We start from the raw sequence: 27576 nt of genomic DNA, 5'->3' as shown, positions 1-27576 counted from the left end.
AAAACCCTGGCAGCATATTTTGCATGCACTTCAGAAATCCTATGTAATGCAGCACTATAAAATGTTCCAAGTATGCATATAAGTGTGTATGATAAAATGGACATGCATGTGTTTGCATAAAACGTAGCAGACACATTTTACTCAGCCACATTTTTCATTTATTATCAGTTTACAACATGTACACTTGGCGGAGTCAAATCAAAACTGGCAAATCTGGCGCTAAAATTCAAGTCAGTTTAGTGTCTTTCTGAAGATGCTTTCCATTTAAATGAACTTTGCTAAACCTTGTGGTCCTGAAATCAACATTTGGATGAGGACATACATCCCCCCCCCACCAAAAATCAAAATAAGAACACATCTTACGCACAAGCTAATATGAATCTGTGAAAACAAAGGCCTCACTCAAGTACTGCAAATGACTTCAAGATTTCCTCATGCCTTTGTACGGAATCAGAAAGGATGAAGTAGCACAAGCCGGATCGAGTCTCTTGCTTTACACATAACAGCACTACAGAAAGTAGCTTGATTTAGACATTTATGCAGCCCTCAAAGAAATCGCACATGGCTAAAACTCACAGACCATTGCAGTTGGAGACGCGGGAAAAGATGCTCTCCAAATAACGCTGTACATCGCTGGGAGGGATGAACATCATCCATTCGCATTCAAGAACAGTTCCTTTAACATTCACTTTTTCCTTTAACGGAAGAAAGAAATATATTAATATATAGTAAACGTAAGTTTAACGGCTAAAGCACATTAAGTAGAAAATGACAACAAACGAAAAGATCAAGTTCAGAGAACCGTTCAGGAAGGGCCGGCGGCTCCTCCCAGGGTGTACCGCAGGTCTTGGTCCTGGGTGAACTGAGTTTCCGGAGCAGCGTTTGTGGGCGGTGGGGTGGTGCTCGGGGGAGAGGAGGGTCCCCGGCCGGGGCACAGGTCTGCAGCGGGACGTCTGCTCTCGGAGGCTTGCTGGGAGATGAGCTGGAGTAGGGTTGTCGCTACATCTGATGTAATGTCTTGAGCGTGTTTTGCAGACTTTGACCCTGTTGCCTCTGGATTTACTAATGCAGAATCTGCCAGGAAAAAAAAAAAAAAAAACTTTAGACATCAAATATTATGATCCAAGAATTCCATATATGAGCTATAGCAACAAATAAATATAACAACAATTAAACAATGCATAATATTACTACTGTAAACCCTAATAAGTCATAAAAACTCAAATTTATATTTATTTTTCATAAACCAAGAATAAGTAGGTAAAACTTCAGATTTTGGTTTCGTACTACAAAAACAATGTTAAATGCATTTAACTTGAAATAATGAATAAGCCAAGTCACACAAATGGATTATTAAGCAATAAATAACTAAAGCTTATTACTACTATTATGCTGTTAATTGTTCTTTTTTTTTTTTTTTGGAATGATGAACAAATAATGATTTTGGCGTAACTAGAATAAAAATTACAATTAAATCTAAATTGAATTAAAATTCTGGCGTATTGTTAATGCACAAATGATGAATCTGCTTTGAAGTGATTATTCTTCACTTACAAGCAAATATCAGCTTTATTTGCTCTTAGCACATTTTAAATAATTCTGTTAAATGTATAACATTAACATTTAAATATATCTTTGAAAATATTTTAAAAGTATTTATGTTCTAATTTATGGAGTTTACACTTAACTCTTTCCATAAAATGATAATTTTCATAATTAGTTAAAAAGGTATATAATGAGTAAGAGTAATATTAAAGGTAAATAATAAAAACAACAGTAATTTGTTAGAGTGGTCAAATGACACTCCAATAGTTTGGGAGTTTTGCTAACGCAGCAACTGGCAGGAAAAAAGACAGAGTCTAGATTTATATGACTTAATTTCTATGCAAGATTTATGTAACGTGACTCTTCACCGGATGATAATTCTAATGCTTCAGTTGTTTTTATTTATTGCCAAGCCTAATACATATATATATAGGGAGCGTGACGTCGGTCTCAAGTGTGTGTTTATAAACAAGTTAATAAATTGATGTAATTTTCTCTATTAGTAAGTCTTTTATGATTTATTCAAAATCAAGTTTTGATCTGGATCAGAAAATAGTCATCTTTCAATGACCTCTAGCTGAATCACAGTTAAGATACATGCTTAGTTAAAACATGATGCGCCAAAATCAAGCACCCACGTCTGCATGGCTAAAAGACTTTAACAAAAAAAATAAATAAATAAAATAAAAAAAACTGAATCCATGACCACTTGACCAAATTATTCATCATTTAGACAGTTCTGCAGGAAGTGTGGGATAAAACGCCTACACTACTTTAAATAAATTAAAAAAAAAACTTACACTGACCTACAGGGATTGGCTGGAGTCACTTATGTTTTTTTATTTTTATTTTATCAAATGTACAAATGCTAGATAATTTTTCCAAATAATGATGATAATAATAATATATAAATATTTTTAACTTGCGTATTTAAAGATCGCTATATGGCGATAATTATAATAATAGTAGCAGCAGCATCAGTAATAATAATAATAAAAACATTTGCAATAATAGAAGCATTCAGGAACAGTGCAACATCATTTGCAGTGCTGTATTTCATCCTCAATTTGAGTGTACAGATTGCATGTTTTTCCTCATGAACATCTACATTTTTAAATGTACATTTTGTATGAATTTTTAAAATTCATTAATATTTTATGAAACCATTTTTGTGATGTCTTACCAGATTTGCACACATTTAAAATGTTAAATAAGATGCTGATCAAACAAAGCAAAAGCTTTTGATTTTGTTTCAATTTTAGCCTTAGCTTCTGTCATTTAGGAATAAAATATATAGCTGAAGGTGAAGCTTTTTTTGTTTTTAAACATCCAAGTTGTTAATTTTAAAAATAAATGGGTCAACGATATATATTTATGATTTTAAGAAAAGGCTATTCGATGGGTAAAAAAAAAAAAAAAAAAAAGTATTTATGTCAAACAATTGAGCAATGGCCGTGGCACATCCAGATTTAAATACTGGGGAAAAATACATAGAATTAAATTATAGTTCACTTTAAATCTGATTGTGTACAGCTAATCTCAGCAAACTCATTCATAAACTAAAAAGTTTACTCTAGACTTTGGACCTCTGTGCTCCAATACGACATTGACTTAACCAAATTTAAAACTGTAGATGCATGACATTAGATTTTCTAGATGCATATGTAAAAACATTTTTTTAGGGTTTGTGGGAGTGAATTAGCTCATGCAAAATTGTTTTTACAGAAACTACTGAAATGTATTTTATTTAAACTTTAGCTTTTGTGTGTGCAGTTTATGTTGTATCCGTAGTTGGTTTAATATTAGTCTGACTATTATTACTATACAATAAACTATACCAGATTAGATGTGTTCTAGTTTGGAGACTTTCATCAACGCAACAAATTGATGGTGAGATTGAACACAAAACAAAAGTCAAAAAACAAACAATAGCCCTTTTCCATCAAAGAAAATATTGATAGGTGTGAGGACAAAATATACAGTATAGCTATAATTTATTTGACACTCGTCTCACAATAAGGCTTTATTACAGTGTGTATTCCTGTATTCACAGATTAAACCCCAAAGACCATGTGAAAAGAGAGCAGAGAGAGAAATGAAATAGACCACTGAGGAACTGAGAGTGAAAACAAAAGCGTGTGAGCTGGAACAAAAATGAGCTGGAGGGTATCAGTCGGCAGGACAAGGTCAGCTGATCTTAATTAGACTTCATTAAGCTGGATTACACCAGCTAAAGCTATAGAGCATCTCTTGGATGAGAACCAGTACCATTTACAAATGAATGGATGCATCTTATAAAATGTCAAGAAAATGCTCGTCATATTTCACTCCAAAAATCAACAGAAAGAAATGCATTAATTTGCATGAAGACTATTTTTTCGAGATTTATTTTATTTGACATCCACATAATAAATTCAAATAAATTGAATTTAGATCTAAATAAATTAAATTAAGCACATTTTCCACCTCTCATATCCATAAAGAGTGTAGATGTTATTTTTGTATTATTATTTTTTTTTTGGAATTTCCTTAGATTTTTCCCAATGATGCACATTCTGTCTTAAATTCTGTATTTTTATTTTTTTAAATGAACAAACTTTAGGCTACCATGCTGTATAAAAATACATTATAATTTTAATTACATTTTTTATAAATTAATTCTTGATACTGTAATGCTATATCATTTTAATATTTTACATTACAATAATGAAATATATATGAATTATATTAATTTTACTACTGTAATGCAGATATAAAATATATATATTATGCATTACAATAATGAAAAATTACATATTTTTTAATTATGACTAATATACACAATTTTAGTAGTAATGCTAATATATATATATATATATATATATATATATATATATATATATATATATATATATATATATATATATATATATATATAGCATTTCAGTAACAAGTACTAATTTTCTCATTACAATAATGAAAATGAAGTGAATGCCCTTAATTTTCATGAAGATAAGGGCACCAAAAATTCATGGTACTAATAGTACTACTACAAATGCAAAATAAAAAATGTTCAATGTCAGAGCGAAATATGATCTCTGCATATTCTTGACAGGATTTTAAGAGTCACCCAACTATGCTAAACCAATTCAGTAAGAAAGAACTAAATTATGCATCCAAGACAGCGGTTGGAAATGTTACCTAGCTTACTCCAGTCAAGTGTTGTTTTCTGAGTGTACTAGAAGAGAGACACATAAATAAAGATGTGTCCAAAATGGCTCTTTATTAGGACTGTTTAATCTGGATTTAAAAGAGTGACAATTTAACGCAAACACTGTAACCATCTTTCAAGGACTTGCAGTGCGTGCCAATAGATGAAGAGCTCCCTCGTCCTGTCTGTGAGCAGATTTCTGCACACAAAAAGTCCGCTGGGCACCGACGCAGTGTGCGAGCAGACGGGGCTCTGTGGATTTTGTTCCTATGAAAATAAAAACTAAATACTGCAAGACTGTAAAACTCAAAGGAAGTTCACGAAAAGCAGAAAATAAACATCTGGATTTTCAAATAAACATGACAATTTATTTCTCTATTTGTTAGCCTGCAGTCTTTCAACTAATTAAACGTTTCCCCCTCTTTAAGGTTTTAGGAAGAAAACAACAACAACAACAAAAAAAGAGTGACATCTCTGCAAGAAAAGCGTATGGTTTCTCTGATGCGGGTGGGTCCCACATTACGAGCCTGCGGTGTAACCTGTTTAGCTGTGGCCAATCACAGCATTCGACAACTCAGGCCCCGCCCCCCATAGACGTAACTAACACTTGCCCTCGCGATCGCCGCCCATGACAGAAGCGGAGCCGCCTCGTGCAGCGCCCTCGTCTGGCCGGAGTCCGTTGCTCTCGTCTGCCCGCTCTGCCCCCGGCGCCGGGGCCTTTATCAGCTGCTCCAGCAGGAGCGCGAGAAGGCCGGTCTGGTCTTCCTGCGGGATCTCTGCCGGCTGCGGGACGCTAGAGGACTGGATTAAGGTGGAGAGCTGACTAAGCAGTTCAAGCTGCTGCGCGGCATCCGGTTCAGGGGTGGAGGGGGCGGCGGGCGTTCTGGAGAGCACGGACGTGGAGGCTTCAGAGGACGAGCTGCGGAGATACTCCGCCATCCGCGGGATGGTTAGATTGTCTGTCTGGCCCTGCAGCAGGTTCAGCAGCACCGCCAGCTCGGTCTGGTTCAACTGTTCCGTCGCGGCTCCCAAACCTGTGCATAGAAACGGTTACATTTGATTGCCATTTTCAGTTTACATAATGCAGCATTCAAACACTCGGCCTACACAGATTTAAAACAATGAGGAAGCTGGAGGGATAGCATCATTCCAAAACACCAGAAGAGGGTACTGAACCTGTAACAATGGACCCTTTTCACATCTACAGGCTTTTCAGAAGCGGAAGTCGTCACAGTTGGGTAAACTTCTATATTGTTGACTGAAACTACAACAAATATACTTTCGGTTCTCATTTGCCCAAGTAGTACAAGAAAAAAAAATCCACAATAGGGGCTTCCAAAAGAGGAAGAGAGAGATTGCTAGTCACCAGTTTTCTGTAATTTAATGCCAAGGTAGTTGGTGTTATAAATACATGCTAATTAAAAAAATAATAATAATAATAATTCAAACAAAAACTTTATTAGATTTACCATGCTAATGACTCCGGAAATGTGTAATCTCAGTTTTGAAAAAGAAATACTGACGGCCACAGTAAAAATGCAATCATTATCACTTCTTTCAGAGGCGAGGGATTTAGCCAATCGTAACAGGTCATCTGTATAAACTCCAAAAGTAAAGTACCAAAATGGGTGGAAATTTATCATGTAAAATCCATCGACTATTCTGGTTCAAGAAATATTGATAGATCAGTGAACATTATGTAAATGTTAAAAAAAGACATTAAAAAATTCATGAAAAGTATAAAATATGGAATAAAATTTAAATAAATACAATGTTAAAATTACTTACTTTTACAGAGATAAGGTGGCAGGACTTATTTAAATTTATGCAGCATTGCTATAAGATGGATTTCTAACTCCGTAAGCGGAAAAGTTACATTCAACAGTACTTCATTATACATCCAGCCAGTTTAAAAGGCACAGATAAGGGCGAGCTCCTCTATTAGGTCCAAAGGTCCAATCCGTTTTAGAAAACACTTAATTTTTTTTGTATGACCAGTTTAAATCAACGCTCACCCTGCCCCGCTTCTGAAGATCTGGCTACCTGAATAGTTTAGTTCCTCTAACTACCCGCCTATGATTTTGAACCCAAGCGTTCCTGTCAAGTCATGGCCCACCTTCCAGCTCACTGGCTGTGATGTTTGCCGGTGCGGGATGGGCAGATGAGGGTGGTGGGGGTGGGGGACTCGGCGGCGGGCGGCTGTTCTCCCCTCCTGAAGGTCCTGCGGGTTCCTTTCGGGGAACTTTGGCTACAGGGAAATCCTCAGGCACTCCGCTTTGCCTCTGCCGCCGCCGCTTCTTGCTCCAGAGCTCATGACAGTCTTGCCAATGAGGCAAACTAAAAAGAAAGGCCACATAATTACAAAAAAATAATACGAATGTGTATTTAAAACTATAAACTGCCGTATAATCAGCTAGTCATTCATACGGAGTTAAATTTCATTAAATAGCCTAACAACATTTAATTGCAGCTGCATTTAAAACTAAATTACAAATTGTGGTGTGACTTTACCACTCATTCCACAAACGTAGTTTCATTAACACTAGGGGTGGGAAAAAATAAAAATAAATAAAAAAACGATACAGCATAGTATCGCGATATTTTCCACAGCAATACTGTATTGATACACAGACGCCAAGTATCGATGTTTTATTATACTATTTGGTAGAATAATAAAATCTATTTCTTTACAGTCCACTAGATGGTGGTGTTGAGTTTTTTTTCTGACGAGGTCAGCTGGCTCACATTCAGCATGCAGTAAGTTAGTAAAATAAAGATGGTGGCATTGTGAAAAGTTATCAGGAAGGCCCTTCTTCATTTAAATCGGATGTAAGACTGTTTTATTTTAAATTTAACAGTAATTTACTTTCAAATGCCGCAACAAACAGCTAGATGTTACTAAAGTTTTCTTTTGGGGACATAATTTGAAGTTGGAAAAAGGTAATAAATAGCAATATATATCGCAGAATATCACAATATATTTAAAATCGCAATAATATTGTATTGTGACATAAGTATCATGATAATATCGTATCGTGGGGCCTCTGGTGATTCCCACCCCTAATTAACACCATAAAATACGATTTAAATCACATAAAATGTGTTTGTGTGTGCACTGACTCAGGTGGCGGCATCTTGTTGGGCTCCACATCACACAGAAACTGGCTCGCGAGGGCCTGTTCAGCCGTGCAGCGTTTCGAGGGGTCCAGCGTCAACATGTGGTCCAGCAGGTCAAGAGCAGAGGTGGGCAGACTATTGACAGACATTGTGATTATAAAGGAAGTACTGTGTAAAAATATTGTGACTAAAAAGATAAAATACATTTATGCATTTGGCAGATGCCTTTATCCAAAGTGACTTGCACTGCATCATTAACATTCAGGAGCATAACTATGGCAAAACAATCTTTTTTATTTGTATTTTTTATTTTACAGTGCAAAAGTTAGGGGTAATTTAAAAATATATATATTTAATAAGTTTGCTCAGGAAAGATGCATTAAATATCAAAAGTGACAGAAAAGACATTCATAAATGTTACAAAAGATTTAAAATTTAAATAAATGCTGTTCTTTCATACTTTCTATTCATCAAACCATCCTGATCATGTTTCCATAAAAATATTAATCAGCACAACTATTTCAATACCGATAAGAAATGTTTCTTGAGCAGCAAATCAGCATATTAGAATGATTTCTGAAGGATCATGTGACACTGAAGACTGGAGTAATGATGCTGAAAATTCAGCTTTGCATCACAGGAATGAAATACATTTTCAAATATATTCAAATAGAAAAGAGTCATTTTAAATTTCACAATATTACTATTATTACTGTATTTGTGATTAAATAAATGCAGTCTCAGAGTGAGAGACTTCTTTCAACAAAGATTAAATTCTATCAGAGAATGATGGATGAAAAATCAGGTTGAACTTACAAAGAGAATTCCTCCCGCAAGCGTCGTCTGTACTGTTTCTTGGGTCTCATGGTATTAAAGTACGGCAGCTTAATTACATCTGGCCAAGCAGCAGGACACGGACTACCGCACAAACGACTGACCAAAACAAAATACAAAACAGTTGGAGTGTAACACCGTTTCATAAAGTCCTTTCCCCTCCTTCAGCATTAGAGCAGCAACACATGTGCATTCAGAGACTGTGAGCAACGTACCTGATCAGCTCAAGCTGTAGAAGCTCTTGGTTGGCCTGGAAAATTGGTTTCTTAGTGAAGAGTTCTCCCAAAATACACCTTTACACAACAGCAAAAAGAAACACAAACGACATTATTACATGAACAGCAGCTGAGGTGTAAATGTAGATGGGAAACAGTCAGGATGTCTTACCCACAACTCCAGACATCAATAGCAGGTGAGTATCTCTCCTCTCCCAGTAGCAGCTCAGGTGGGCGGTACCACAGCGTGATCACCTTATTAGTGTACGGCCGACTGGGTATGACCATCAAGTTAGTGTTACACACCACAGCTCAATACCAATCATGTTTACTGTTTCTGAAATTACATGTAAATCTATAGAAACTTTAATGCTGAAGGGTGTCAATTTTTGCGCCCCATAGTTCGAACTAAATTCTTGTTTGGCACAAACTACAGAAAGATCGAGAAAGCCTAACATTTACTTACCTTTCCTCAGAGTTATAAAGACGAGCCAAACCGAAATCGGCAAGTTTGATCTGACCACTGTAAAAAAAACAAACAAAAAAAAGCAATAAGGCGAATGGAACAATTTGCAAAAGCCCTAAATCTTGCATAATACTATTTTGTAAACAGGGCCACATTTGATCATTTTAAAGCAAGATGCAGGTATTTGCAAGTATTGGTTAAATGCCAGTACATAACGTCACTGTAAAAAACAACAACAACAAAAAAAAGTAGTATGAAAAATGTATTGATACTCTGCCCCAGCATTTATTTGCACAATGTTAGTTAAGAATGTAAAATTAATGCAAAAATCATATGCATGCTACTATTCAAAATCTACAGCTGCTTAGATTTTTTACTGTTTTTGAAAGAAGTATCTTATCCTCACTAAGACTGCATTTATTTGAATAATACAGAAAACAGCAATATTGTGAAATATTATTAGAATTTAAAATACTGGTTTTCTATTTTAATATATTTTAAAATGTAATTTATTCCTGTGATGCAAAGATGAATTTTCAGCATCATTACTTCAGTGTCACATGATCCTTCAGAAATCATTCTAGTATGCTGATTTGCTGCTTGAAACATTTCTTATCACTGTTAAAAAGGGTTACTGATTAATATTTTTGTGGAAACCATGATCATTTTTTTCCAGGATACTTTGATGAACAGAAAGTTCAAAAGAGCAGCATTTATTTGAAATATTTTCCGTAACATTATAAATGTCTACTTTAAATTTTGATCAATTTTATGCATCCTTGCCAAATAAAATGATTAATTTCTTAAATAAAATTTAACGTCAGTGTAGCTGAACACAACATGTAAATTTGTATGACACTAATAAGAGACCAACTTCATGCAATATTTCAAAACACAAACTGGTACCTGTTATTTAGCAGGATATTGGAGCATTTGATGTCTCGGTGAAGAAAGTTCTTCTTGTGGCAATAATCTAATCCCTCCATCAGCTGACGCATGAAGCTCTGCACATGCTCATGGGAGAAAGACACCAGTCCTGATTCCAGCAGCCCCATCAGGTCATGGTCCATGTACTCAAACACCAGGTAAAATGCACCTAATGCACAAAAACACATACAGGTTAATACACAGAGGTAGGCCTAGAAAATGAGCGTGTGCAGGCAGAAAATGAAGCGTTTCAGGAAAATCTAAAACTAATCTCTAAGAGGAGAATGTGTTCACCACTGAAAAACTGCACGTTAAATACAAAAAGAAATATACACATGCAAATGCATTTAAACAAACCTTTATCCTTTTTGAAGTCAAGTGCGTCTTGTTTATCAGTGACGATTTCTTTCATGTTGACGACGCTGCGATGGTTGAGTTGTCTGAGGATCTTGATCTCTCTGATGGCAGTGATGGGGAAACCCTCCTTTTCGTTATCCAATCTCACCTTCTTCAATGCCACCAGCTCTCCTTTAGACACCAAAACATAACAGAAGGCTGTCAACATGTCTTCTCTTCTCAAAAACATGGATTTTGCAATGGCAAAAATAGCGGTGCAATTACTGAAAATTATCAGCTAAGCACAGCTTTTCTAATTAAGAGCAAACAATTCTGCATTTAAAGCAAAGCAAACAACCTACCTTTCAAATGTTTGGGGTAAGATTTTTTATTTTTTTTTTAAAAGGAATTAATCCTTTTATTCAGCAAGGAAGCGTTTAATTGACCAAAAGTACAAGTAAAGGCATTAATAATGTTAAAATTTGATTTCTATTTTAGGGAACAGGGCTCTAGACTCATTCTTCCCACTGGTCGCACTTTTGCGACTAACTTTCTCAGTTGGTCGCACGAGCACAATTTTTTTTTTTTTCAACATTTGATTAATCAATGCATGCTGATGAACTTTTATCATACTTTATAGTTATATGGTAACGAAAGTGTTCAACATTCAACCCATTCTTTTTCATCAGTATTATTTGTGATTTAAATTTTGTGAACAGGAATTCCTTTTTTCATGCGCTTTCACTTTCAAATTTTTGGTGTCACGTTTTACAAGAAAAGATAATTGTCTGTTTTGCTTACATCTGTACACCTTTCACTAAGATGAAAAAGCACAACAACAATAAAACAGTCGGCAATCAAACTAGCCTGCATAACATTTATTAACAAAAACGAATAAGACGAGGCATGGCATAGGATACATCACATGCTGTATTATATACAGACTAATAAATTACAGAATGTTTAGCAAACACTGAGGAATCAAATAAATAATAATATTTAAAAAATTAAGGAAAGCCTCCATAGAGTAGCTTGAGGTAAACAGCAAAGATAAGCTTTTCAAAACGAAAACAAAAAGAAAAGTAAAACTAAACTGTCTGTCGCTGACAGGACTTGCATGTTTTTTTTTTCTACAAGAATACCAACATGTTCTCCATCTCTGGTTTAAGAATTGGCCTTTTACTTTAGCTTGAAAACCAAACCCTCCGTTGCGCTCCATCCGTGGCGTGCACCTTCGTGCTCGTGCTGACGCGGCGAGTATAAACCAGGCTCTACACCTGAAGTGCTCGTGCTGAAAGCGCCTCTCTTCTCGTAATCAGTGAAATCTGACTCCTGCTACAATGTGCCCCAGCTCTGCAGCGCGCGCTGTATGAAGCAGACGCTTTGGAGCTGTGCAGACCATGCACTCACACACGTGCGACCATGTCAAATTTTTACTCGCACATTCTCAAAAAATGGTCGCAGTCTAGAGCCCTGGGGAACACATAAACATTTTGGAACACATTATAACATTTCCACACACTAGTCTTCATCCCCTTTAAACAACACACCTGTGTCTTTGTCCTTTGCCTTGTACACCTGACCGTAGGTTCCTTCTCCAATGATGCCGATGATGTCAAACTTGTCCACACAGCGCTTGCCCCAGTCAGTTTGAGTCTGTTTCCTCTCTCCATATCGAGGACAGCAAATCCTGCACACATTTGACAGACACTTGAGAAAAACCTTTGCCATTTTTCAAGTCACTTTCTCTCATTCTGCCATTTTCCAGAACCTAATGAAGCATTTCAGTGATAAGGATTTCTCTCAACAATAAAAAAACATACAATGCCATTCAAATATTGGGTTCAAAAGAGACCTTAATACTCTTATTCTGCAAGGACACATTAATTTGATCAAAAGTATGTTCTCTAAATATAAATATGTCTAAGAGCACAATGTGTTGTATTAGTAACACTTCAATGTTTTAAAATACATACAATCTCTTTTTCCCCCTCTGTTTTAAAATGCAATTGCTTTAATTCATCTCACAAAACAAAAGCTTAAGGCTTGAATAGCTCTGCTCACAACTACTAAAATATGGAAATAACTGTCACTGTACCCTTCTGATCACACAGCCAAAAAATAATGCACTTCCTCAGTGTTTGTGTCTTGTTTTTCAGCGCAAATGTCAAATTTACTGGAAACGCAAAATGTCCCGTTTTGACAAATTGATCAAAATGAAGGGAGTTTAGGATTAAAAAGAGAACAAATATCTGCCAATGAATGGAGTCAAGAAAATCGACTAAATTCAACTGACAGATCTGTTCTTGTTTTAATCATAAACTCAATTTTGCTCAGCTTCTCAGAAAACATGACTCCTTATCTTCATTTTCCTTCATAAGTCAATGTATCTTGATTTAAAAATGTTTAGATACTTGAATTGGAAAAACAAAAATACTGAGGACCATATTAATTTTTAGCAATGCATGCAACATGTAATGCCATTACTTCATGAATTTAACACAGCGGTTCCAAAACCCAGTCCTCGCCTCAATTTACAGAACGTCTAATTAAAACCCTGTACTAGGGCTGCACGATTAATCGAATGCGATAGTCACGTGCATCTCGTCAGTAAAACCGGTTCTGTGATTAGTAGTAAATCTCCATCACCTGCTTTCAGATGGAGCAGCATTTACTACACAGAGTCGTAGTTCACTGACAAGCTATGCAAAAAAAACAAAACAATCGCAGACGATATGATCATATGATTATGAAATCGAAGAAATCGTTCGCGATAATGACAGCTGTTTGCGTAGCTTAACTACGGCTCTGTGTAGTAAATGCTGCTCCATCTGAAAGCACATGAAAATACCACATTTAATAACGTTTTTACTCCAAACGTCAGCCGAGTAATAAATCCTTCTGTGAGATGATGTGGCTTTGTACACAGAATAAGGCACACAACACATTTCATAGTATTCTAAGCAGTGATAAAGGCTGTGTCGATTAGCATTGCATTATAGATATACTTTATTATAATGAAAATTATAATAACTCAGATAAATCATATATTGCCATAGTCATGTGTTTATTAGTCACGTTGAATCAATGAAAGCAGTTAAAGGGGTCATATGATGCTTTTTTAAAGATCATTATTTTGTGTGTTTGGTGTAACAGAATATGTTGACATGTTTCATTGTTCAAAAAACACATTATTTTTCAAATAAGTGTATACTATTGTAGGTCCTCTATGCACAGCCTCTCTTAAATGCTTCGTTTTCTACATAGTCCCTCCTTCTGACAAGCACAGTCTGCTCTGATTGGCCAACTGGCACAGTGCATTGTGATTGGCCGAACACTACAAGCCGCGTTGGAAATGTAACGCCCCTTTCCATAATCGCGAGCTTTAGCTTTCAAAATTATAGTAAAGGCAGTTAATAATGTCCTTAGTTTTATCATCAGTTCAAGCCCGAGAGGGGAACAGAGTCGCGTGACAGACACAGTGATGAAGCTCGTATGTGTTTGCACACAAGCCACGGTTGTGTGACCATGTCTCCTTCTCTCACACACGCGAGCACACACACACACGACGCTGCGACTCTCTCTCTGTCACACACACACAACGCGCAAAATTCTGCATTTATAAAGTCAATAGCAAATACTTAAACTAATAACAAAACATACTTGCATTCGCTGATTCAGAAGTGCCAGATTGTTATAGCAAAGTCAGAATGACCTCCTCTCCTAGGTTCACGAAACGGTCATCCATAAAATGCGTTGCTGTTCTGTTGTAAGTAATCTTAATGATTCCTAAATGCATCTACTTTCGGAAGACCAAATAAAGTGCTTTTGCTTTCGCACAGAAGCACACAGCGTGTCCCTGACACAGCTGCATCAACACTACTGCGGTTACTGAAACCACGCCTTCTTTCTTTGTGTGAACATTTGGGCTGCATTATGCAAATATTTCCACATCTTGACGTAGACATGTGGGGGCGTGTTTGAATGAGCCGTTTTAGGGGGGCGTGGCAGAGTCTTAACTTTTATAAAGAATATCTCTTTGGTTTTGAGACTTTAGTCTTTGCAACTTCAGGGATCTCATCTATGCACAAACAGCTTGTAACACTCCAAAGAGAAAGGAAAACTTGAAAATCGCATCATACGACCCCTTTAAATCTTCTGTCTATTCAGCTGCAGCGATAGGCATGTCCTGGGTTTCCTCTGCGGGGCGTATTTGGAGTTTCCGCGCGAGAGCACCCTCTGGCCATTCGGATGGAGATTTACTACTGATCATAGAACCGTGCTTCACTGAAAGATACTCAAGACAAATCGCAGTTTCTGTCTAACCGCGATTTCGATTTCATTTCGATTTATTTTGCAGCCCTACCCTGTACGTTTTAAAACATTTTCGAAAGAGGATATTTTGAAATGCAATAATATTTCACAATATTAGAATTTTTTTTACTGTTTTTTGATCAAATAAATGCAACCTTGGTAAGCATATATGTGACCCTGGACCACAAAACCAGTCATAAGGGTCAATTTTTCGAAATTGAGATTTATACATCACTTGAAATGTTTCAAACTATTTGAAAATCTGGAATCTGAGGGTGCAAAAAAATCAAAGTATTGAGAAATTGGCCTTTAAAGTTGTCCAAATGAAGTTCTTAGCAATGCATATTACTAATAAAAATTAAGTTGATATATTTACAGTAGAAAATTTACAAAATATCTTCATTGAACATGATCTTAACCTAATGTCCTAATGATTTTTGGCATAAATGAAAAATCATTCCTTTTGACCCATACAATGTATTTTTGGCTATTGCTACAAATATAGCCCAGCGACTTAAGACTGATTTGTGGTCCAGGGTCACATATGAGACATGTAATCCTCCCAAACCCAAACGGTTGACCATTAGTGTAGCTGAATGTTAATTTCACTCAATCATCTTGAGAAATGCCCTGAATGCGGAACAGTGGCACTTACTTTGGTCTCTTCTTGAAGGTTGGTTGCAGAAGCAGTGGGGATTCTCGAGCGGGGGACTGTGGAGGGGAGGAGTCTCCTCCAGGAAGTACTGGAGGGAGGGGCAACTCACTGAGCAGGCGTGTCCTGATTTCTTTTTCCTTTTCTTTCTCCTTCTCCCTGTCCTTCCGTGACGACTTCTGGGAAAGACTGCTCTTCTTTGGACTGAAAGGGGAAAAAAAACAAACAACATAAGATATGAATGTGGAACAAAATGTGGAATAACACTAAGCAGTAAACGTCAGAATTTTTTCATCTAGTGAGCTGGACGTTTCTTTATTATAACTACAAATTTTGCCTCAACATGATGTGACCAAAATCGGGTCTCTTAGACTGCAACGCATCATGTAACGGACATGCATATGATGTAAAAATGTACTTACAACTCATACAAGCATTAAGAATTTGAACAAATCTAGACACTAATATATAGAGACAAGGGAAATTGTGGAAAAGCCAAATTCATGGTGGTGCATTCTGCATGGATAAGCACTACTCACATTTTCTGGCTACTCAGTTGCACGTTCCACCATGTAAGGTTTTTGGCAGGGAAATTACAGCAGTGAATATTTAAAGTAAAGAAAGTAACACCAAGTAGTTGCTATTTACACTAAGTATAAATAAAGTTGCATACAGTTTGCACACTCATAAACAGCAATAAATAGCTTGTGGTTAAAAAAACAAAATGCAAATGCTGTTACATGGAATTCACACAAAATGTAAACAGAAGAAATAAGCCATGCACACTAACAGTGAATAGTCCGTGTAATGCTGGGTGTAGTTACTGACAACAGCTTTTGTCAACAAAGCTATTTGCATTTAGTGCAAACAGACACCGCCAGGAAATAACAGCTTATTCTCAGTTTACACTCTCTACAGCCCAAACATGCCCACATGCATCTAGGATAAATATGTAAATGGTCAAGCATATACAATTTGATCATGTGACCAAGAGCCAACATGTACAACTGGAGAAAATGAACAAGTATACTATATCTTAAGTGTACTTGAGCCACTGTACAGTATTTAAAAAAACATGAATGTTTCTGCATTAGATAACAGATATCAGAAGCAAGTGTCATTAATTAAGGTAACTCAAATTCACTAAGTAAAACACAGGAAAAAAGTCTAATAATAATAATGATAAAATACATTTACCCCATTGAAAAATAATTATGACACTTAGTATTCCGTGTTACATTAAACCTGAAAAGCATGGCAAAATAGCACCGGATGTGTGATCAAAGTCTCAGGCCCAAAACTTACTGAATGCAAGAATGTGAATGCAAACGCATCAAGCTGAGCCAAGCTTGATTTTCTGCATCATTGCATTTCGAAATATCAGACAACAAAGTGCAACACAAGTACAGTTGCATAATCAGTGCTTCCACAAGGGACTTCAGCATAAACTCATTTCTTTTAGGTCAAGCTAGGTCAGTTTGAAGAGAATGAGCAAGTTGGTTAAAGTCGAGTTATTTCAGTATTATTTATATACTATTATAACTTTAATATTTTGAATTTAGCTTTTTTTGAATTTAAGCTTTTATTTATCTTTTAAATTCAGACTTCTAGTTATTTTTAATAATTGTTTTGTGCATTTTTCCTTTTAATGAAATGTTTATTATTTTTATTAAAAAATATTTATTTATAACTACTATTTAGGTACAATTTATTTTTTATTTCAGTTTTAGTTTTTACTGCCAGCTAATTTGAATGTTTTAATGCTTTATTTCAATTAGTTGCCAATGCATTTCTAACTAACTTTCACGTTTTCTTTATTGCAGCATTATTTAAAATATTAAAAATGTGTTTTTAAAAGTATCAGCATTAGTTAATAAAAATAACCCTAAATAAGAGTTAAATAAGAGTTTAAGTGCACTAAATGACTGGAGAAGCCTGGCATACATAACCTAGGAGAAGTCTATTATTTCACCAGAAGATTGAGCTGAAGCATTACAAAGTCAAAACAAATTTTTAAAAATGAAACACAATCCACTAATAGAAAAGGTTGTAGCGCCAAACACTCGTCCAAAAATCCAGTAAGCAAATAACATATGGTGCGTAGATCCAAAAAATATACAATAATACAAAGATGAAAGATCCGCACTCGTCCAGATTCAGCCAAAAAGTCTTATTTCATTTATTGCTCAGAGGTAAAATCACATTTTGCACAATTTTTGCGACCTCTGAGCAATAAATGAAATAATTCATCCTTTATGGCTGAATCTGGACGAGTGCAGATCTCTTTTAACTTTGTATTAAAATGAAACACATAATAAATTAAATCACAATAAGATCTATAAAATGCATTTAGTAAAAAGGTAGGGTGACTTTTCATTTAATGCCAACATTAAAAAGCATGTTTACAGCTACCTATCCAAACAATGGCATCCAGTTTAATGACAAACGTTATCAAATCTATCACCAGAGCAATGCAAGAGCAGACTGTATATTTGCAATACAGGTGCAGCTCAATAAATTAGAATGTTGTGGAAAAGTTCATTTATTTCAGTAATTCAACTCAAATTGTGAAACTCGTATTAAATAAATTCAATGCACACAGACTGAAGTAGTTTAAGTCTTTGGTTCCTTCAATTGTGATGATTTTGGCTCACATTTAACAAAAACCCACCAATTCACTATCTCAACAAATTAGAATATGGTGACATGCCAATCAGCTAATCAACTCAAATCACCTGCAAAGGTTTCCTGAGCCTTCAAAATGGTCTCTCAGTTTGGTTCACTAGGCTACATAATCATGGGGAAGACTGCTGATCTGACAGTTGTCCAGAAGACAATCATTGACACCCTTCACAAGGAGGGTAAGCCACAAACATTCATTGCCAAAGAAGCTGGCTGTTCACAGAGTGCTGTATCCAAGCATGCTAAAAGAAAGTTGAGTGGAGGGAAAAAGTTGCACAACTGAGAGAACCGCAGCCTTATTAGGATTGTCAAGCAAAATCGATTCAAGAATTTGGGTGAACTTCACAAAGATTGGACTGAGGCTGGGGTCACGGCATCAAGAGCCACCACACACAGACGTGTCAAGGAATTTGGCTACAGTTGTTGTATTCTTCTTGTTAAGCCACTCCTGAACCACAGACAACATCAGAGGTGTCTTACCTGGGCTCAGGAGAAGAAGAACTGGACTGTTGCCCAGTGGTCCAAAGTCCTCTTTTCAGATGAGAGCAAGTTTTGTATTTCATTTGGAAACCAAGGTCCTAGAGTCTGGAGGAAGGGTGGAGAAGCTCATAGCCCAAGTTGCTTGAAGTCCAGTGTTAAGTTTCCACAGTCTGTGATGATTTGGGGTGCAATGTCATCTTCTGGTGTTGGTCCATTTTGTTTTTTGAAAACCAAAGTCACTGCACCCGTTTACCAAGAAATTTTGGAGCACTTCATGCTTCCTTCTGCTGACCAGCTTTTTAAAGATGCTGATTTCATTTTCCAGCAGGATTTGGCACCTGCCCACACTGCCAAAAGCACCAAAAGTTGGTTAAATGACCATGGTGTTGGTGTGCTTGACTGGCCAGCAAACTCACCAGACCTGAACCCCATAGAGAATCTATGGGGTATTGTCAAGAGGAAAATGAGAAACAAGAGACCAAAAAATGCAGATGAGCTGAAGATCACTGTCAAAGAAACCTGGGCTTCCATACCACCTCAGCAGTGCCACAAACTGATCACCTCCATGCCACGCCGAATTGAGGCAGTAATTAAAGCAAAAGGAGCTCCTACCAAGTATTGAGTGCATATACAGTAAATGAACATACTTTCCAGAAGGCCAACAATTCACTAAAAATGTTTTTTTTTTATTGGTCTTATGAAGTATTCTAATTTGTTGAGATAGTGAATTGGTGGGTTTTTGTTAAATGTGAGCCAAAATCATCACAATTAAAAGAACCAAAGACTTAAACTACTTCAGTCTGTGTGCACTGAATTTATTTAATACACGAGTTTCACAATTTGAGTTGAATTACTGAAATAAATGAACTTTTCCACAACATTCTAATTTATTGAGATGCACCTGTACATCGGCCAAATATTTGAGTCTGTGTTCACATACTTCTGTAAAGAATGCTTCAAGATTTCAAGATGTCTCTGATCAAGACTCACCTGTCTCTGCAGTCTCCCAGAAGAACCGGCGGAAGGGGAAGTGGCGGAAGTGTGGAAGTCTTAATCGTGTGTGCGGGACTTTGTGTAGATTTCTGTTTGGGGCTTTTTGTGCGAGAAGAAACAGGTGTAGCAGGTGCTGAGGGTAGAGGAGCAGGCGGAGGGCTGTTTAGAGGAAGAGGTGGAGGGGATGAGAGAGGAAGAGGAGGGGGAGGAGAGTTCGCAGGGAGAGGCGGAGGAGATGTGAAAGGCAGCGGAGGTGGACTGGATAGTGGGAGAGGTGGTGGAGGAACCGCAGCGGGCTCCTCTGCCGGATCAGTGTTCGGAGGTGGCGAGGGTGGTCTCTGAGGCTCAGGGGGTGGGGCTGTGTCTAGTGGCGGCGTCTCAGCGTTTTTTGCCGGTGCATTTGTGACGTTGGACGTGTTGGGGCGGAGGGAGGGGGAGTTTTTGGCGGCGGCCGCCGCCTGACGTTCCTTCTTTCTTCGCGTCAGCTCCGCCCCCAGGCTGGAGGTGATCGGCAAGCGTGAAGATGAAGGGGAGCGGCTGCCTGGTCGACTGCTGTGGGAGGAGCCTCCACTGGCTCCTCCGGAATATAAAGAATGTTTCTTAGTGCGAGAATGGGAAGAGGAGCGGCGAGAGGAGGAGTAGTGAGGAGAGCGGCTCCGGGAACGCAGAGAAGGCCTGGGGAGGAGAAACAAAAAATAGAAATGTTTTAAAATCAGTCATGTGAACCTGCTCAACTTAACTAAATAAATGTAAACATCCTGTTTAAAACATCAATCGAATCACAAAGGGTATCCTTAAAGTCACAATGAAACTTAAGTAGCATCAGATCTTTTCTTGCATATTGTGACGTGCATTGCAACACACAAAATAAAAAATGTAGAGCGAGACAGTTTTATGCATTGGCTGTTGATCAGATTTTGAGATGCTGGTGTTGCACTGAAAAATGGGGGCAGATGAACGTGACCTTGCAAAAGCGGGGTTTTAAGTGCCGTTCATGTCAAACTTTTCGTTCTATTACGGGAGAGCAAAACATAAGCTCATGTGAAGAAGTTTCACATTTCGCTATGTTCCGAAGGTCAAGTTTGGTGAACTCTAACCTGTGAATTTGTATTATGTGAAGCCGTGTGACAAATAGAAGATTGATACATCACAGCGTGACCTTGTACCTGAATTAAAAGAACATAAATTTAAGACTGCAGTGTTGGAGTAGATTGTATGTTTCTACATTTGGATACATTATCTTTTGTTTATGTTTTTAAAAAGATTCTCCAGAGTGTGAGATCATATCACAACTAGGCATGGGACGATAACCGGTTTCAAGGTATACCGTGGTTTGGAAAATCAAAACCACTAAAAATTTCCGTTATACCGTTCCTGCGGTATGCGCAATTTTTTACGTGTCGTCAAAGACGGAAAGTGCAAGACTCCCTCAGTTGTGAGCAGTGAAGAGCGTAATGAGTCACACGACCCCTCCTCCTCTGGATAGCGGTCAGTGAGAGTAACCTGTGTGTAGGATGATGGCCGAAGGAGGTGAATCCCTGGAACTTTTTCTCCCGTCGAAAAAGACGAAGTCTGCCGTATGGGAATTTTTCGGGTAACGTAGACTAATGTTCCGTACACAACGATGTTCCATACAGATGACGTTTTGCCGCCGATCGCTAAATAAATACTTCCAGGTCGTACATAAACGATATATCTGTCTCGTCTTCATTTCTCCCTCTTTCACCCTCGATCAAGACAGAGATCCATTCGCCGGTTGTTTCAGTGTTGAAATAAATACTATTTGTCTTGCTACCGAGGCAGACAACATGGCTAATTAACTAGCTAACGTCAACTAGTTTCTTCCCTCAAGTTACTTCACAGAGCGGGGAATAGCAGACTAAAGTACTACGTTTCTGCGATTTAGTACAATTAAATTTAGCTGGTATCACGTCTACAATTTTAAGCCTCCCGCCATTGTTTACATCTGTTCAAAATCACGTCATTTAAAAAACAAACAAACTGCTGGCTCTCAGGTGTCTTTGCCACTGTTTGAGTGTTATACGGAGAGAGACCGTGTGTGTGTGTGTGTGAGTGAGTGTGAGTGTGTGAGACACACACTCGCGCGCTCTCCTTATGTGTATCTTTGTACCTCACCGCTCATAACTTGGACTGAAAAATGAATGTGTAGAAAGTGAGCATATCTCCAAAAACCTTGTTGAGCTGCAGGTTTAATGACTGCATTTTTTAAATAGAAATTATGTTTTGATTTGTTTTAGATTATTGAGCTGTAGGTTTAGGTTAAGTGACTGCATTTTTATTTTTTTCCCTTTCCAGTTAGAAGGATTTTTATTTTACAGAAAATAATTTATTTATGTTCTGATTATTGTTGAGCTGCAGGTTTAGGCTCACTTAAATGACTGCACTTAATTTAATTAACAAGTATTTAATTATTTATTTTAATTATTTAGCCTGACATGTTTACTGTTCCAAAATGTTGTATGCGTTTCTTAAAAATAAAATATATTGTGTTCAGTGGAAAAAAAAACATTGTTGTTTTTTACCCAGACATTTAAAAATAACATTTTAGAGCTGTAATTGCAATACCGTGATACCGTGAAATTTTTTAATCTAAGGTTATCATACCGTCAGAATCTCATACCGGCCCATGCCTACACGACCACTGCAGTGTCCGAAGTAATTTTGCAAACAATGTAATTCTTTGACAGAAAAACCAATAAGAACAGATAAAATGTTTGAGTATCTAAACAAGCTAGGGTTGTTCATATGTGCGCAGTCAAATGCCTTAACATCAAAAAACTATTTTCTTTCAATCCTTAAAAAGAAAAACTATATATATTCTAGGGATGCACCGAATGTTCAGCAACCGAAATTGTATAAGCGAAAAGACCAAATAAATTGTACCGAACAATGACATGACGCGATCAAATAGAGGCGTGCACTAATGCAGCAAATGTGTCTGCAGTGTGAATGTATTTAAACCTGTTAGAGAAAGACGCAAAAATCATTACAAGGACGAAGCACCGACAGCGAGAGACTGTTTAGCGCTGCATCTCATTTCTCCAATGAGAAGAGGAAGGTGTGGTTGTTGATGGTTACTATGATGATTGAAATCGCGAAATGGCCTCAAACGATTAGTAAATAAACTGCAGAAGGTTATGTTTACTAATACACGCACGAATTGCATGTACTCAAACTGCGCTGCACGAGCTCGCGGTGGCAGGGTTCAAAGTCCAAAGTGTGAGAAACATGTGCACTAAAACACTGTTACTCGTCATTTGCTCAGTAACATTTTTATAATTTTTTTAAAGACATGTGACTGTCTAATGCACTTTTCAAACAGACTTTTGTTCAAATAAAATCAATTAGGACTGAGTATCATGCTACACTGTAAAAAAAAAAAAAAAGAAGAAAAGTTGAGCCAATTTAAAATTAAGGCAACCAGCTTCAGCAGATTTTTGAGTTTTCTCAACTTGTCGTTTTAAGTTTATACAACAAAAATTTGAGAATCTCCCACAAAAAAAATTTGAGCAAACTCAAAAATCTGCTGAAGTTGGTTGCCTTAAAATTTTAAGTTGGCTCAACTTAAATATTAAACCCCTCTTACTTATCAGCAATTTAAAGCATTATCTATGAATTATTAGTATGCTGATAATAAGCAGGTCCAAACTTTTTTTTTAAACAGGTAAAATGCGTCAATCTTCTACGATAAATATTTAATTGTAATATTGTAACAAAAAACAAGTCATTTCAATAAAGAATAGAAATTTGTGCAATGCTTAAAATGATAATTTGTATAATAAACACTGATGGATAGTATGATTTCCACCTAACATAGATAAATCATATTAAGTTAAAACTAACCCAAATACAACACTGGTATATTAAAACACTGTTCGGTTAAAAAAATAAATAAAAATAAATAAATAAATAAATAAAATAAATAAATTAAAAATTAAATATAACTTTAAAGGAAAAAAAAAAATTATGAAATGAAAATCATTTAGCACAATGTAAACAGTCTATAATGACTTAACCAACTTACCTGTCAGCCTATTACTTGAAACAATATGATGTGCATAATGTTACTAAACACTTTTATAATCTGGACACTGAGGTCCCATTTAAAGCGGATTAATTTCATTGCTTTTGCAGTTATGGCAAACAAATGCTAGACCTTATTTTAAAAATTAAATTTAGGTGATGCATGAAATCTAGCCTGCAAATTCATCCTCTCTTATGAAATAAGCATCACTAAATCAATAAATTGCATTGACTGCTCTAAAATATAAGACACCAATGTTTCAGGAGTTTAGGACATGGAATAAGACACATGCTTATTCGATTTATTTCCTATTTGGGTTCATGTATATGCTTTATTTTTTTAGGATTAACTGTTTTTTTTTTTCAGAGCGTTGCTAGATGCCAGTGTTTCCTGTCATAGATACGCAAAGATTTGATTTCAAAAACAGTATCATAGCTATTAAACAGTTTCTTGTTATGGTTTAAAATCTGTATTCAACCTCAGAATGATCTCAAAGTAAAAAGAGGTGCTAAAGTCTATTTTTGTGGCGGCTGTGCTTTAAAATTAAATTATTGTAACCTTAATTCAAGTGATGAAGGATTGCGAAAGTGACAGTAATACTGTAAGGTTAATCAAATGCAATCAGTTACATTAATCAAGTAATTGAAATGGTTACATTTTAGATAGGGTAACTTGTAATCCGTTACCGATTACACTGTCACTGGGTTTGACATTTCCAATGCAATAACCTTCCTACGTGTCCAAAAACCTCTGGATTGACTATATGATGCACATGGACTGTCTGATCTGGGTGTTTGTGTGCTTTCTCACCTGGACACCGGACTGGTGCTGGATGAGCGTCGGTTGCCGTAAGGACTGCCAGGTGAGTGTTTTCTGCTCACATACGGACTTCCATCCTTCTCGGGGCTTGAAGACCTCCTCCTCCGATAAGGGCTCTCGGACCTCTGTCTGCTCCGCCTGGGAGGCTCCCTGTACGGACTGGGGCTCGCAGCCCTGCGCTTGGAGGAGTAGCTGTTCTCGAGTTCCGCAGCGGAAGGACTGTCCGCTCCGGTTCTCCTGGACTGACCCTTCCCTTTAGGGCTCGACTTGTGGCTCTTGGCGGTTTTCCGATGGCTCCGGTCCTCCTCATACTCCTCGCTCCTCCGCTTGTCTTTGCGAGATTTTGATGAGCGGCCACTTTCCTTACTGATGGAGGAGGAGGCGGAGGAGGCGCTGCTACCCAGACTGACAGCGGACTGCACTGCACCTGATGAGAGTGAGTCGCCGGGCCTTTTGCTACCTGACTCACCTGAGCGTCTGGATGTGGATGCAAGGCACGCAGCTGAGCTAGACTTCTCCTTAGCTTTCTTGCGGCTCTCTTTGCACGCTCTGTCCCGGTCTTTACTGTTCTTCTTGCCGCCGCCGCCGCCCTCCTCCTCTGCCTGCTCCGCAGACTCCCTGACCCGATGCGGGTCTTTGGACTTCTTCCGGGAGCGCTTGTGTTTATGAGTCCTGTTCTCTTTCGCAACCCCCTCCCCCGCTTCACCGTAGTCCGAGCGGTCTAAGCGTTCTGCGTCCCTGCTCTCAGCCGGTTTTCCGGTTGCGGGGGAGTCCAGGAACGTGTCCGAGTCAGAGCTGATGTCGTCGTACTCCACCAGAGGCTTGATGGCGCCCACTGCTGGAGGCGCGGCGGCAGCGCACGCGGCGCCGGTTTCGGCCTCGTGTTTGGACTTGTTTCGCTTGTGCTTGGAAGAAGTGGACGAGCTCGCCGTCTTGGTGGGATGCCTAACGGAGCCCGCGTGCAAAGGCTGGCCTTCCCCGCCGGCCGCCTGCTGCTGCTGATGGTAGAGCGGTTCAGCCTTCCTCTTGGTCCCATGCAGGCGGTCTGATCCAGGCATACCTCTGTCCTCCGAAGACGCGGACCTAAGTGGTCAAGACAGCACATGAACAGCACAAATCGCTCAGTGTTGGGTAAAAGTGTGAAATCTTGCCAGACGGAAGAGTCGGAGTGAAGCAAAACAAAGATGCGCACGCTATTTGACGCGCAGAGGTTATCCACAAGTCATCCCCGGTCCCGTGTCTTCTCCGAATCGCGTCGAAATATATCCAAGAGTATAAAGCCAAAAACAAAAATAAAGATTTTTTTTTAACGATATTGTCCTTCACGATGGCATCACTGGTCGTTTCCAGGGTGCTTTAAGCAGCGCATTGCGCTCGCGCCTCTCGGCTAGCTTTAGCTAAGCTAGCGTCCCTCGAAAAGACAAAAAGAAAGAAGAAAAATACAGGCTGTCCTTGTTTTAGATTGTTTATCCTTGTTCGATATCAAAGCCTAAACAGACGTTTAGCTCTCCTTGCACACGGTTTCTGAGCTTTGAAGCAGTAAAGCTCGCTGTGTAGGGATATTGTCCCACATAACTGAAAATAAAACTTGACCCGCTTGCTTCTTGTTCACATATTCGCTTTAATGTTCAGTGTAAACTCTCTGTAGTTTCATATTCATCGGAAATGATCACATATTTATGTGTTAAAATTGATTCCAGTTTACTTAAGCGGCTCTGGGAAGAAACCAGACCCAGAAATTGGGCGATGTTCGTGGATATAAAACCCTCCACGGCCCTGAATTCAGAGAGAATTCACTTCATCCATTACAGCCAAAATTATGCGCAGCCTCCTCTGCGCACGCGCGGTTTTAGCCCGTCCCACGGAAAAGGAAATGCCACAGCCTGCACCTTTTCGCTCGGTTTCCTCTTGGATAACGGATTTTCACAGAAACACTTTAATATTTTGTATGAAAGTAGTGAAAACCAAACTGGAAACATAAAAAATTATTAAATCGCTTGTTTACGTTGCTTCTGTAGAACAAGATCGCTGTCAATCTCCATGGTAACTAGGCGACAGCCAATCAAAAGCAAGCAACTGTATTCCGCCTTCAGTCGCGCTTCACTTGAGCTGAACTTAACTTGCATGTTAATTCCTTTGGTTTAAATGTTCATTATACAATTTTCGATTCATTAATAATTTTAATAATATATAAGACAAAACACGAATTAATTAGCGATTTTATTATTTTATTGTAGCCTAGCAGATGTAAAGTTACAGACTCTTCTTTAGCGTGTTAAACGTTAGTTACATCATTTCTAAGCAAACCTGTGATATCAACCTACAAGCAAGAAGCCTTTAAATGTTTATTTCAGTTTTACACTCGTCGATATTTAATGCGTCCTTTAAATTATAACAACAACATAATGAATTTCCATGAATAGTATAACAATGGACCGAAAAACTATACATTATTTACATCATCTGTTGTTTAATAAATGATTATGCAAAAACTATAGTTGTCTTAGCCTTGTGCAATAACAAAATTTAATACAGTATAATTTCACCTTCGTAAGCATTCGTCAGCGGTGAATGTATGCCGGATTTGCAGTTGCGGTTTTATAGTTGATTAATTTGATGTAGATATATCCGTGTATTTTCCGAAGAGCTCGGTATTTTCATATGTTGACGTCGCGCGTAGATGACGTCAGAACGTGTTCCCAGTCTCTAGCGCAGCCAGGGTTTTCACAGCTGATGTTATAGTGAGATTTAGTATTTACAGTAGCCTGAAAAGTCTTTTAACAGCTGTTGCATTTATAAAGCGAAATCCTTTGTTACAACATTACAGAAACAAAGTACTGAAACAGAGAAAGTAATTATTTTTGTATTGATTTGTATGTGCATCATGCTTTTTTTTCACCCCGTATTCTGTTCAGTTTATATGTTCCATGTTTATTTTGTAAATTAAAACGCCATAAAGGC

General features: G+C 37.7%; 1 protein-coding gene and 1 long non-coding RNA gene across 3 annotated transcripts in view; one reads left to right on the top strand and one right to left on the bottom strand.

Moving 5' to 3' along the window:
- The window catches only part of LOC131525393 (uncharacterized), a 49553-nt gene extending 45212 nt beyond the window's left edge, over positions 1-4341 (top strand). The window contains exon 5 of the long non-coding RNA XR_009267203.1: positions 3599-4341. This is a non-coding gene — a long non-coding RNA (uncharacterized LOC131525393). The remainder of the gene's footprint in view (positions 1-3598) is intronic.
- cdk12 (cyclin dependent kinase 12) lies at positions 116-27301 on the bottom strand. Of its 2 annotated transcripts, none has more exons than XM_058752931.1 (16): positions 27162-27301; positions 24607-25698; positions 19749-20426; positions 15600-15800; positions 12181-12320; positions 10652-10822; positions 10274-10463; positions 9368-9424; positions 9074-9175; positions 8902-8979; positions 8669-8785; positions 7856-7987; positions 6852-7072; positions 5347-5769; positions 803-1074; positions 116-695 (listed from the first exon to the last, which is right to left on the bottom strand). In XM_058752931.1, the coding sequence occupies exons 2-15, from the start codon at positions 25671-25673 to the stop codon at positions 806-808; spliced, it is 3846 nt and encodes a 1281-aa protein (XP_058608914.1). In that variant the 5' UTR covers positions 25674-25698; positions 27162-27301; the 3' UTR covers positions 116-695; positions 803-805. The 2 variants fall into 2 exon arrangements, with proteins under 2 accessions (XP_058608914.1, XP_058608915.1); XM_058752932.1 differs by lacking the exon at positions 27162-27301 and adding an exon at positions 25808-26616.
- Between the last annotated feature and the right edge of the window lie 275 nt (positions 27302-27576).

The sequence above is a fragment of the Onychostoma macrolepis genome, chromosome 19, assembly GCF_012432095.1.
Source record: "Onychostoma macrolepis isolate SWU-2019 chromosome 19, ASM1243209v1, whole genome shotgun sequence".
Lineage (NCBI taxonomy): Eukaryota > Metazoa > Chordata > Actinopteri > Cypriniformes > Cyprinidae > Onychostoma > Onychostoma macrolepis.
Note: the sequence above shows the minus strand (reverse complement) of the source record. Positions and strands in the feature narration are given on the sequence as shown.